At 37.8% G+C, this 13,759-nt stretch overlaps 1 protein-coding gene across 2 annotated transcripts in view; it reads right to left on the bottom strand.

Moving 5' to 3' along the window:
- The window catches only part of TCERG1L (transcription elongation regulator 1 like), a 242,362-nt gene that overhangs the window by 27,481 nt on the left and 201,122 nt on the right, over window positions 1-13,759 (bottom strand). For both annotated transcript variants that reach the window (XM_065552187.1, XM_005305299.4), the window contains exon 8: window positions 7,050-7,204. In XM_065552187.1, coding sequence (XP_065408259.1) covers window positions 7,050-7,204 — 155 coding nt within the window. The remainder of the gene's footprint in view (window positions 1-7,049; window positions 7,205-13,759) is intronic.

The raw sequence follows: 13,759 nt of genomic DNA, 5'->3' as shown, positions 1-13,759 counted from the left end.
CCTTATATTGAGACCAATTGGAATTTGGCATTTTACTTCAAAGGGAGCAAAGTCTAGTCCTTGATTGTTTTTGTCTTCTTGTTTTAAGGAATATTAATTGTGTTTCAATGAACAGAACATAAACCAAACTACAGCATAAGGGAGAACTACAGTAATATAAAAAGCCTCAAAAACTCTGATCACAGTATTTGGAGATTAGGGACAGGAGCAGAGACCCTAACAGAAGGAAATACCAGGTTAAAATTATTTAAACTCTGCTGACTACAGAGTAAATTCAGGGGAAGCAAAAATGAATGGCACTTTAAAATAAAAAGGCTATGGCCTATATAATACTTATAAATACATCAGCACAAGTATTATGAATATACTTTGATATATGGTAATGAACCTAAGTAATGTTTTCAGTATCTGTACAATGCATGAAGATAGTTATCAATAGCTGCTAAATTCTTCTGTAGAGAAGCCTACATAGAAAACAATGTAGGGACTCAGAAGATAGAGTAAAATAATACAGTCTTGCTATTTTAAAGCCATTAATCAGGAGCTATTCATCCTGCTGAGACAGCAGTGATCTTAACTTTAATAAATTCCTAAGAGAGTACTATGTAATCTTTTAACAGCGTACTTGATGTTGCTTTCAAAGAGAATTCAAGTTAAAAATGACCCGAGGTTCAGGGCTGATTGGGCAAGCACAATCCTATTTCTACAAAATGGCACCTCTAGTAAAAAAAAGCCATGCTCAGCAGGCATCAATGCCAAATAAAAATCAATTGTCTCTTATCTGAGTTAAGCTTCAACATGTTAGCAAACATCTTATACTGAATATCTACAAAACACTTTATCACACCATAGATAGCCCTCTCAGAGTTGACTAGAAGATACATACTGCAAATGTTATTAATCTCAACAGTGAGACCATGTTTCTTGAATAAAGAATGTAGGGAAAGCACGTAGAAATAATACGAGTCCTGTCTGAAGTAGTAAGATTATTCCACTCTACATCTGAATAGGGCCACGAAAAATATTGATCAATGACATTCCAATGAATATGCGAAGTTCTGAAGCAATTGAAGGTTGGATATATAAAATCGACTGAAAAACAGTTATAAGGCCCCATCTAGTTCTCTAAAGAAAGCCATCGCCCTGTTAATCATTGCTATGAAACAGATATATAAACTGTAAATCTAAGAAACATAGTCAAAAAAGCTAACAGAATATTAGGAACCATTAGGGAAGGGATTGCTATTAAGGCAGTAAATACCATAATGCCATATATAAATCCACCTTTAATACTGTGTGCAGTTCTCGTTGCCCTATCTCAAAAAATGTATATTAGAAATGGAAAAGGTACAGAGAAGGGCAACAAAAATGATTAAGGTATGAAACCGGTTCCATATGAGGAGAGATTAAAAAGATGACCGTTCAGCTTGGAAAAGAGACAATTGAGGTGAGGGGGCATATAAGAGAGAAGACAGGATACTGGGTTGGATGGACCATTGGTCTCACCCAGAATAGTCATTTTTATGTTACTGTATGCATTTTAGAAAGAAAAAAAGCTGAAATCGAATTAGAATGTATCAGTATTTTTATGTTCTGTTTCTGATGCATAGCCTCATCTCAAACTCTCCTATCGTCCTGCTTGTCTTACTCGAGTTATCCTGTTAACTGCAATGGGACTACTTGCTTGAGTAAGTGGTGCAAAATCTGTCCCAAAATGTTTAAAGTAAACACCACCTATGCAAATTTTAAGTGGCAAACTCTGCAACACAAGACAGAAACTATCCAAGGTCTGCCACAAAGAGATAAAAATCAAATATTGTATTATTGTTGGGCCCAACTGCAGGATCATCTTCTTGGGAGATGAGGGACCAGAGGAAAAAAACATCTAATAAGGGATTTATAACTTGAGAAACAATATTACTTGAGTATAATCACTCTGTATAGTATTAGGAAGGAGTGCTACACTAAATCTGATGGACTGTCAAGCTTAATTCTAACTAGTTCATTAATTCTTTGCAACACTGAAAAAATATCACCACCTCACTAGTGTTAAGTTGGTTAAGGATTCCATGACAACAAAGAAAACATCACTTATTATTTTATAAAAATAATTTAATTTATAAGTAAACTTAATAAATATATTCCACTGGTGTGAGACAATGTTTTACACATCTATTTAATAGACTTGTACTAATATTTTTTGCTTGAATATTAATCAAACCAAATTTCTTTCTGAATTCTTGAGGAAAGAGGGTGGATCAATTCATATTTGGTTTTGAATATGGCTCCTGTCCAAATATGAGTGCTAAATATGGAACAGAAAACAGTTCTGTGTGCATAAAAAACTGCCTTCTATTCAGCTACAAAAATCCCAAAGCCTGATTTCCATATTATGGGGCACCACAGGCAGTGTTGTCAAAAGAGATTGAAAAATCCTTCGATTTGGGTCCTCCTCTCATCCCAAACTGCCTGGAGTGTTTTTTCTGTGACAAGAATTCTTATATCTAGTTCTATCTATATGGTTTCAATCTGTCTTGCTAGTGGCTGAATGAGAAGGAGTAAGCCAAGAGCACAGCCTTTGGCTGGAAACAAATGGGGGGTGAGGGAAGGCATTGGCCTGAGGCCATGGTTTTCTTTTCTTGGTTTCCTATATGTGCCAAGTTCCATTCTTCAGTTTCCACCTCTGTAGGCTGTTCTGTGTGAGAGGACAATGACTACAACTCTACTGAATCCCTGGTGTAGGTTTCATTCCAACCAACTTTTTAAAAGTACATGTTTCAATAATAAGTTGGTAATAACTTAACCTTGCCTCATTAGTCTGTGGGGCTTTTAGTCAACTGCTCCCTTTCAGGCAACCACTGGACTACTCAAATGATTAGTATGGGGTGGACATGGACATTAGATGGACATTTATGGTGGTATTGCTTTTGTCCTGGTGTATGGGAACTGTAAGACTTATCTCTTGTTTAGTTTTTTTAAGGTAGGAATGAACAAGAAAGAAGGGATATTGGGACAATTTCATTAATGAAAAAGTTTGATTTTATTCATATCAGAATTTTAGACCAAATAGTAGATGCCTCATACTGCCTTGTATCCAATACACTCTTTTCAAAAAGCGAAATATTATTGCTCATAACCTCAATAGCCTTTCCTGGCATTCCACTGGGTGATAATTTTTTCTAGTGCATTTACATATTCTAATGATCTGGGTTGTTTTATGACTTTGGATACACAAACTTAAGTAGACACATGTTTCTGAACACACTGTTCCAATATATGGAGTTCAGAAACAGAGAGTCAGGCAGGCTGAAAATGTCATTGCCTATAGAAATAAGATGACGAAAATCCTCAAAAATCTTTGAAAAGAGAAAGGGATATCATGGTTGGTATCTGATCACAATATGATACAGTGGAGTAATGATACACAGTGCCAACAAAATAGTGCTATGGTCAAAATGAGTTACAGCAGAGACTCTTACTTACAAGAAATGACAAGTCAAGGATATGCCTTCTTATATGTGTCGTCTGATCTGAGAAAGTTAAAGTCTATAAATTGGCCATGAGCTTTGCTGTTAATGATTCGTACGTGCCTGTAAAGATCAGTAAGAGTTGAACACATGTCTGCAGGGCTACCAGGCAAACAACAGCCCCACATTGCTACCCAGCTGAAACCTGGTCACTTCCTTGACCCACAATCCAGAGGTTCAACACCATGGGAAGTTTAGCCTTCAGTGGTCTGACTGATAATGGTTTTAGCAATCCCTGATTGGCTCATTGTCCTGATATAAACCCTGAGGAAGTAACAGGAAGCATTTAGGCAACAATGTGGATCCCAATCTAGCTAGCTGCCTGCCCTGACTCTCTGTTTCTGAACTCCTGGTATTGGTGTCAGCTCTGAGTTAGATTATAACTCCTGATTGATCTGTCAAATCCCAATACCTGATACTGACCCTTAGCCTGATTCCTCACTCTGACTATGGCTTGATCCTCAGCTTGACTCTTGACCCTGATACTGGCTCTGATCCTTGGCTTCAATTCTGGAAACCCAAGCTCCTGCCACTAACCTTGCTTACCTTCGCCCAGGATCCTGACAGTACCTAAATTGATATAATTCCAGATTCTCCATTATGTTACAGAGGTGTGATGCTGGTGTAACTCCATTCAAGACAACTGAGTTGCACTAGTGTAAAGCTGGTACTGAGGAGTGGAAAATGAGGTCTTCAATCTCTAAGCAGCTGAGTATATTGTATTAAATCATACATTCCTTATTCCACTCTTACTCCAACTCCTCCCATAGATTTCAAAGACAATGGAAATTTTGCCCACCTTTGGATTGAGAGAAATGGCACAGTATGAACCCATTAGTAAAGAATCATCACACCTTCATAAATCTCTATAAGAACTAATTTTAACAAAGGTGGAATAATTGATAAATGCCTAAATGTCATTCCTGAATTACAAATGCACTTGATCTTTTAGTTCAGTGATGTGCTGATAACCTATGATACTCTGAAAATAATTATGCTTGCTCACATTTTTGTGTGCCTTTGATTTAAAAATTTTAATTAAACTCAACAACAGCAACTAAACTAAGTATATTTGGCAACTATCTCGCAAACGTGTAGCTTATTTGGTTTATTTATTTACTCAAGATTTTCAGCTAATGGGTATGCCGCAAATAATTTATTTGACCTCATCAGCTAATATACTCTAAGTATAAGCTGATTTTCTGAAATACTCATACAAATCCCATTTATATCAATGGAAACTGCAAATTATTAGCAACAATGAAAATCCAGCTATAATTCACCAGAATAACCTGACACAATAGTCAAGGCATAATGTGACACACACACAATAGCATGTAAAGAATAGGACACACAACAGAAAAGGAATTTCTTAAATAACACAGACCAACAATGGCATTGGCACAAAGATGTTTTGAGGATTAATGATAGGCTATGAATAATGGCCCTCAGTTTTGTCTTGGGTTATCATTTCTACCTACCCAGTCATTAATTAATCCTCCAGAATGCCCTACACTTTTATTGCTATTGCTAAACAAAACTTATGTTGCATTGTGCTTCTGAACCAGAACTTCAGAAGATTTGGTCTTGGAGCCTTTGGTCACTGTGTTTATCAGAAAGTTATCTGCTTCACATGAAGAAAGCTTTGATTTTGTTCCAAGTCTCTTTTAAAATTGAATTTATACCTGCAAAGGCAAGAAATTCATCTCTTAAATGATGTTAAGTGATATATAAATATATCCCCTACAGTAACAATGAGAAGTCCAGTGGCACCTTAAAGACTAACACATCCCCTATAGTAACAGTCTATGAAATTTTTTCTATCAAACATTTACAGCAAGGTCCTGACTATAACTTACTCATATCAACTTGCAAGAACACCCTTTCATATCCTCAGTTAATCCTCACAACTCCTATTTAGGAGTAGCCCATTGGGAATTGTTTGTGGATCAACAATATACATTATGCACTTTAAAATTGACTGTGTTTTTTACTTTCATCATAGATGAAAAATAAATCTCACTTGATGTACCTTCATGGGAAATGTGGGGATTGTTTTTGTTTAGTTACAATATATTCAATTTTCAAAAATAATTTTTAAGTTTACTTTTCTTCTTCACGAACCTCACCACTAAAGTATAGACATGGATTAAAGGAACTTTGTAAGGGTAACTATACTACGAATTACATTATTCAATCCATATGTGCTGGTGGCGATGATCCCCCAATGCAATCAGCTAATTAAATATGAACAGTGCATCAAATAATTGATCTGCATGTAGACCTTTTCCTAACAAGGGCAGAAAAGTTGTTGTTCACCCAGTCCTAGTGTCCAGACAGCATGGCTTAATCTTTCTAGTGGTTCCCCACTTCAACAACAAAAAAACCCACCTGTCAAAGTACCACATTGGGGAGAGGGAAGAAGAGGGAAACAGCTGAGGTCTGTGTTGAGCTCAACTCCCTCACAATAGCTGCAGCCAAGAATTATCACACAGATCAAGAAGCAACACTAAATGGAGTGGAAACCAGTAATAGCCCAGGGCAGACAGGCATCAGCTGGCAAAGCAGGTTTTTAGGGAGCAGTATTTACTTTTATAAGGCTAAATAACTGGTAAAGGGGGAGATTGAGGGCCTAGCTCATGTTACTGAGCAAATACTGACATGAGTTGTCTCAGTGGGGACTACTCCTATAAGCGGCCACTAATGTAAGTAATTGCTGCACCACTGCGGGCTGAGCGAGCAATTAAGTAGGGGGTGGTAGATTAGAAATATAGTGAGTGAGCTGTGAGCAGGAAAGCTGAAAGAAGTGTGTGGGATGGGATAGAGATGGGCAGGGGAAATTAGTTCATCAAATTGACCTTCTTCATGGCAGACCAGGTGGCAAATCGTTGTGCTCCAAGAAGTGAACTTTAAAAAAAAATACATTTGAAACACTTAACATGCACTACTGCAAAGCAAGTTCTCTCTTCAGTCAACACCAAGAATGTCATTCTGAAATCTACAGTGCTTGAGGGTTGATTGGCAAAGCCATTTTTGGATTGTGGTACCCACATGTCCGCCAAACCTTTCAGCAGTCCTCAGAGATTTACTTTTGGGATTATTTTCTTACAGCTGGGTTAAATAATCCTTTATTACTGTACAACTGCCTTTGGTAGCATGGTCAATAAGACATTTGCAGAAATCATGCTATCCTAACGCATTCCTAATGTATGTTTTGGAAATATGAATGCATTAAAGGTAAAGACAAAGTCTTCCAAGGTGTTATTTTTTAAATCAAAGATTCTTTCAACATAAGAAGCCATCTATTTTTACTTCCTTGCTAATAATGAGAGAACTCCAATACAAATGTTAGAATTTCAGTGTAAATAAATATTTTGTAAGCAGCATCACTTAACAAAATACTTTACACAAAATCCAACAGGAAAATCATCATTCTGATAATTTTCACTTAATATATTTAACTATCGAGTTTCATTTAGCATTTGATTTTAAATAGATGCAAATAATCACAGCTTTAGTTACTTGCTGAAGTTTCCAGCTTGCGTTTATGAGGTGGATCTTCAATGATTCTATTAATATCACCACGATTCTTTAGATCCACTGGTTTCTCCCATACTGACAGCTGCATTGTAGGGTTGAAGAAGAAGACTCGGTCATCTCCAGTCCAGACTACACACCTATTTTAATTAATAAACTATGCTTAGATAATCTCACATACACATAGAAACAAGATATTAAACTCATGGATAATTCAATATTCTCCATAGTCTTATACAGCATGGGTGAAATTCACCCTCCTATCCAACTTAAGGCCTCTGCACTAAGGAAATTTCTCCCCATACTAATAAAATATCATTATCAGTGGTCAGAAAAGTACGCGGGCACATGCACACACACACTCTCTCTTTCTCCACCAGGGAAAAAAACAAACAAACAAAAAACAGGACCAAAGTAAAACAATGATGCTTATAACAACTGAGGCCATGGTAAAGAATTACATTTCATATTTTCAAAATGTATCTGTGAAGGTGGTGAACCACAGAGGTCTCAAGCTGTTTTGCATAGTCAGTGCCTACTCAACACCCGTATAAGATAGATTCAGGGAGGTTGCCGTTGGGTAGAAGGCAGCCACAGAAACCTCACGTGGCTGCCTCTGAGGTAGAAGGAATAGCCAGAATTCCATTAGGCCTCCATGGCTATGGATCCCAGCCAAATTCTACAGGGGTTCCATGCTACAAAGACAGAAAGGGCCTGATCCAAAGTCCACTGAAATCAATAAACCTCCCCCCCCCACCCATTGATTTAATTGAGCTTTTGGACCAAATATGCAATGTGCCCAAGCCATGACTGCTATGCAGAATTTCCTGACTTGTTCAATTTAAATGTCAGCCTAAGCATTGCATTAACTTAGTTCCTTGCATTACATTTCCTTTTTAAAACAGGAAAAATATTATTTTAATAAGAGGTATTATATCACAATGATGGATATTCAAGTAAACCTGGATGCACTTGATTAAACGTATAGTTTTTACAGACATATAGTACCATATATGCATCTGAAGCCTGTACTTTGTGCATACTTAAGAAAAGTAGTATACAACACATATGCATTATGCCATTCTAAAATGCATATAAAGGGCCAACTCCTGACCTCCTTGAATCAGAAACACCTGACAAGAACTGATCTTATTAATGCAAGCTCTCCATCACTTGGCAGTTCTCAATGGCACAGGGGAATAGAGCTATCAAAAAGACATGCTTAAAAAGAAACCTGTTCTGTGTAAAAGACTGAGAACATAAAAAGTGATATATAAATGCTAAGTCCTATTATTGGATAATTTGAAGTTTTCTGTGAACTAATAGTAAGAGAGCACCATTGATTGCCTGTTCTGCTAATAAAAAATATATAACCTTTGGAGCGGTCTAAAGGGAGACTGTATATCTTTATAGTGCAGAAAACAGAGGCAAGAAGTGTTTTCTATTGGTAAAAGTAAGAAGATAAAAGTAATTAAGAATGCATTGTAAATTATGTGCATTCCCAAGGTAGAAGACAAAGTTGGAAGTGAACACAAAACTGTTGAATTCTCAGTTATAGTTATCCCTTGTACCTTTGGAGTTAAAATAGTGGGGACCTGATGAATATTTTAATAATTTTCATATTATAATAATATACAAATACTTCAGCTTTGAAAATAACATCCCAGAATGGCTGACCTATTCTTTTATGTGGTAATAATTAGGTGAAAACAACATTTGGTACTTTGTGTCTCAGAGCTACAGTTCTCAGTTTTATCACAGACACTGTTAATCAGATCAAGAACTCTAAATGTACCATTAAGCATTAGTCTTTGGCTCACAATAGATCAGGATAGAGTTGATGGAAGACTTTAGAAACAAGAAACCAAACTACCATAAATATCACAGTCCTACTGGCAGGCATCTTAGAAGCCAAGCATTAGGGGGAAGAAGGGAGTAATTAGCAGTTAACTGATTTATTTAATAATACGGTTACATTTCTCCCTTTACCTAAATCTGTGGATAATGGGCCCAATAATGTCAAATGGTGCATGCTTCCCGCAAAATGCTGAGCACTCTCAATTGTAATTAGCTTTAATGGCAATTGAGCTCATTCAGCCCTTTTGCAGAATCTGTCCCTGTAGGAGTACTATGTGGAGCTCATGGTGTGCTTCAAAAGCAGGAAGCCAGTATACTGTGAGTGTCACAGTCATGCCATCATACACATTTAGGACAGTCTCAGCACCTGCCAATTGTGCACATCAGCATCTCTGGCCAGGAGGAGATGAGAACAAGGCTATTTTCAAAAAGCTGCTGATGCTGCTCTCTAATAATTTAATAGTGACTTCTCCCATGCACAAGTTCAAAGTCTCTGATCTCACACACAGTTTCTACCACTTTGGGTGATGGGAGACCACATTTGAGGCTGATACTGTATTAGTCATTTGAAGTGTACTGCTAGGCCATCTGGAGTCTCAGCATTTATCTAATAAAAACAAGGTGATTGCTAAAATGGAAATGGCACATTTCCACACCTGATTGAAAGACCAAGTAAGCATCTCTAGAGAGCTGTAAAAATGGATCCAAATGGCAGGTCCCTCATGAAGCCTTTTCATTTTTCCATAACTAACCCAATTTGACATTTAATTTAAAATTAGTACCCCCTTCCCCCACATTACATATCACCTGTACCTCTTTGGCATAATAAAAATTTCATTATCCAAAAGGGAAAATATGGTATTTGGATTCAGTCACAGATCACAAACTGAAAGTTCAGATGATGCTATGTTCTTTAATTAAAATAATGACATTTAAATATGTAAGAAAATAACCTTAATATAACATATACTGTATTTACATGGTAGTTAGGCAGGGTTAACTAATATTTCTGAGAACTGTTTAGTCATATAAACAAATCTGGCTAATTGTTGCCCTGCTCTAATCTCTCCTTTTTATGGGAATTTATTTCATCAAGTGGAGGCCAGGAAATGTTTATGAGAGCTGAAGTCCTTAAATTCGCTGATATCTTTTAGTCAGACATTAGTGTTCTGGTCTCGTTAATATATGATCTCCTCTGAGCAATAAACAATAGTTGGGTTCCCAAGTTTCCTCACATGTGCCATAGAATCATAGAATCACAGATTCATAGAATCACAGGGTTAAAAGTGACCTCAGGAGGTCATCTAGTCCAACCCCCTGCTCAAAGCAGTACCTAATCCCCAACTAAATCATCCAAGCCAGGGCTTTGTCAAGCCTGACCTTAAAAACCTCTAAGGAAGGAGATTCCACCACCTCCCTAGGTAACCCATTCCAGATCTTCACCACCCTCCTAGTGAAAAAGTTTTTCCTAATATCCAACCTAAACCTCCCCCACTGCAACTTGAGACCTTTACTTCTTGTTCTATCATCCGGTACCACTGAGAACAGTCTAGATCCATCCTCTTTGGAACCCCTTTTCAAGTAGTTGAAAGCAGCTATCAAATCCCCCCTCATTCTTCTCTTCTGCAGAGTAAATAATCCCAGTTCCCTCAGCCGCTCCTCATAAATCATGTGCTCCAGACCCCAAATCATTTTTGTTGCCCTCTGCTGGACTTTTTCCAATTTTTCCACATCCTTCTTGTAGTGTGGGGCCCAAAACTGGGCACAGTACTCCAGATGAGGCCTCACCAATGCCAAATAGAGGGGAATGATCACGCCCCTCGATCTGCTGGCAATGTTCCTACTTACACAGCCCAAATGCCATTAGTCTTCTTGGCAACAAGAGCACACTGTTGACTCATATCCAGCTTCTCGTCCACTGTAACCCCAGTCCTTTTGATACCATCAGAGGTCAATCAAACTGGGGAGAAGAAAAGAGTGGAAGTGGTCCCTTCCCTTTGCCTCTCCCCTCTTCATCTTACTCTTTCTCCAATGGCCTCTTGTACCTCCACCGACTGTTTCCCCTTTCTCCTGTCCCTAGCCCTTGAAGCTCTCTCACTCTCTCCCTGCTTCTCTTCCATTTCAGGCCCTGAAAACACTTCATGAACTTTATGCACTGTCCATTGTCGTTATGAAATCAATGGATTTACTCAGTGCATAAAGTTAAGCATGTGTCTTTGTAGGATTGGGGCCTTAGTAGCTAACCTTTTCTTCTGTCCTTGTCCCATGGAGAATCCCATTCAGATTGGAAATTCTCCCTAGGAGTTATGGAATGAAATTAAGGAAGGGAAAATTCTGGCTGAAAAAATTAGGCAAAAATTCCTAATGATGAAGATTCTGTTAGGCTGTGGAAAAGTCATCCATTGCGAGAGGTGAAGGAAGCTTAACTTCTTGGGACCTTTAAAAATAGACCGGACAAACCATTGGAAGCATAAATATAGTATAGGGAAACAAGTGGCCCCAGGGGATGCATAAAGTGACTAAGCAGTAGTTTTCCATCTCTGACTAAATGTGGTATCTATGGGTAAGTAAATTAGTGGGCTGTTTCAGTTATAATGCATCACTGAAATAGTTAATGTTGTCCTTTAAATTGTTATTGTTAGGCTTCATGATTAACATCCCACTGGGACTGATGAAACAAGTTCATAGCTCTCATAGCTATTTGTAATTACTAACTGTCTGAAGACAAAGGAAGACAGGCGTGAATAGTTACAATTTGAACTGCTGTTTTTGCAGACACAAGACATATCCTCTCTTTTCTGTGAATCCATCGCTGCTGAATTTTCCACAGAATTCAGCAGCACTTGAAACAGAATTCTACATCAGAACCTAAAGCTTTCATTAAAAGATTTAAAGTAGAGAGTCACAATGTGCTGCATCTCTTTCAAGTCACTTTGATGACAAAAAATTAGTGTAAGCCCAGCTTAACTCGCCAACTAAATTTAGTTGCCCAAGCAGTGCAAAGCAGCCAGAGTGGACTGGTGAATTTGGGCCTAAATTTCTAGCCCTTATAGTTGTGAGGTGTATAAACTTCCAAACGTGAGTCACATGTAAACCAATGCTGTGTTTTCTGCCTGAGTCTGTGTACAGATTGCCTGCAGCAACAGCTCCAAGAAGCACAAACTGCTCTTATTCACTGTAATGTTAACTTCAAATAATATGCTTCACATTTATTTGTTATTCATTCTATGAAAGGTATTATACATATATTTAAAATCAAAGTAAAATATTTATTTTATGTCGTAAAATTGGTCAATTTCACTGGATATTTGGAGGAACTATATTTATTTAAAATAGTTTTAAATACAACACATTGTATGTAAAACATATTAATGGGACTCAATGGATTTTAAATATCCACATTACAACACATGTACATCAATGCTTTTACAAAGCACAACAAGTGGCTTACTTTTCTTCTTTTCAGGTGACCAGCCAAAGGAGGGCTTCACTCTATTTTGCAACTGTTTTGCCTGAATAAGAAGTGAAGGATGGGGCTCAGAATTAGCTACATTCCATTACCTTTGGCACTATGTGCTGAATGCCCTACAAGGCTAAGAGGGGCTGGCAGCACATTAACAATTGAAAACTCACCTTTTGGTTTGTTTTAAGTGGCACAACCTCCAGCCCCACTCAGGTTTCTCCAGTATGACACCCCAGCATACACCTAGTGATGTTACATCAACCATGGAATCCTGCGGAAGCATGGAGCCAACCTATAGGTGGAGAGGGGTTGAGGTAAATTCCAGGCTTTTGTTGAACTTGTTAATGTATTTAGCTATTCGGCATGGCTTTGTAAACCTGTTCTTAAAGAACTATTTTATATCCCAAAGGGTGTAAATTATATAGACGCCCCACACAGGCATGCTCCATGTTCCAGTGTGATTCATGGTGGATCTGAGGACGTCAGCATGGTGCATGTTGGGTATTCCACATCAAGCAGGGGACAACTGTCAGTAATAGGGCTAGTCATTGTGGGACCTAATAAAAAGGACCAGATTGTGATACCATTACTCACTTTGAGTAATGTCTTGCTCATCAAATACTCTTACTGAAATCAATGGCACTATTAGAAAATTAAGGTAAGTAAGGATATCACAAATCAGGACCAAAGAAATGTGCAATTTCAACTGATGTGCTGAATGGCCCTTTCACCATTCAACACAAGCTGCTAAAGATGATGGAATGCTGTGAATTCCTTTTGCAGGTTTCCAGTTGATTACAGACTCTACTATACAAGAATGGATCGCTAAGATATGCTATAAATGGCTTATGATACTGTTGGGTTTAAATGGTTACAGTTCCCTAGGTATCACCATTTTCACCATTAGCAGATGTCATGAAGAGGAGTGGTTATCACGGATCTTAAACATAGGTCATAATTAATGATGACATTATGCTGCATGTATATCATGTTGACGTGCAAGAAGACACAATATAATAATAAATCATAATTAGAGATATTTACATAGGACCTTTTATCCAGAGATCCCACAAATCTCTACAAACTGAAGAAAAACAACAGGGATCACTTCCTCTGCCACTAAAATATGGCCATGTCTGGGGTAAAGAAAAGAAACACACTTACACACACATACACACACACCAACCAACAGTTCAGGACAGAAAGTAAAGAATTATCTTTGTCCAGTTGAGACCACAGAGCTGAATTGGGATTTGGACAGAAAAACAAGCTCACAGGACACAACTTACTCATAAATATCACCTGAGATCTATTACAAACCTGTAAGACAATGAGTTTCCTCAATTCCCACTGAAGTCACTGGGAGAAGACGACG

This window comes from Chrysemys picta, chromosome 7 (assembly GCF_011386835.1).
Source record: "Chrysemys picta bellii isolate R12L10 chromosome 7, ASM1138683v2, whole genome shotgun sequence".
Taxonomy (NCBI): Eukaryota; Metazoa; Chordata; order Testudines; family Emydidae; genus Chrysemys; species Chrysemys picta.
The sequence above is the reverse complement of the archived record's forward strand: the minus strand, read 5'-3'. Positions and strand labels throughout refer to the sequence as shown.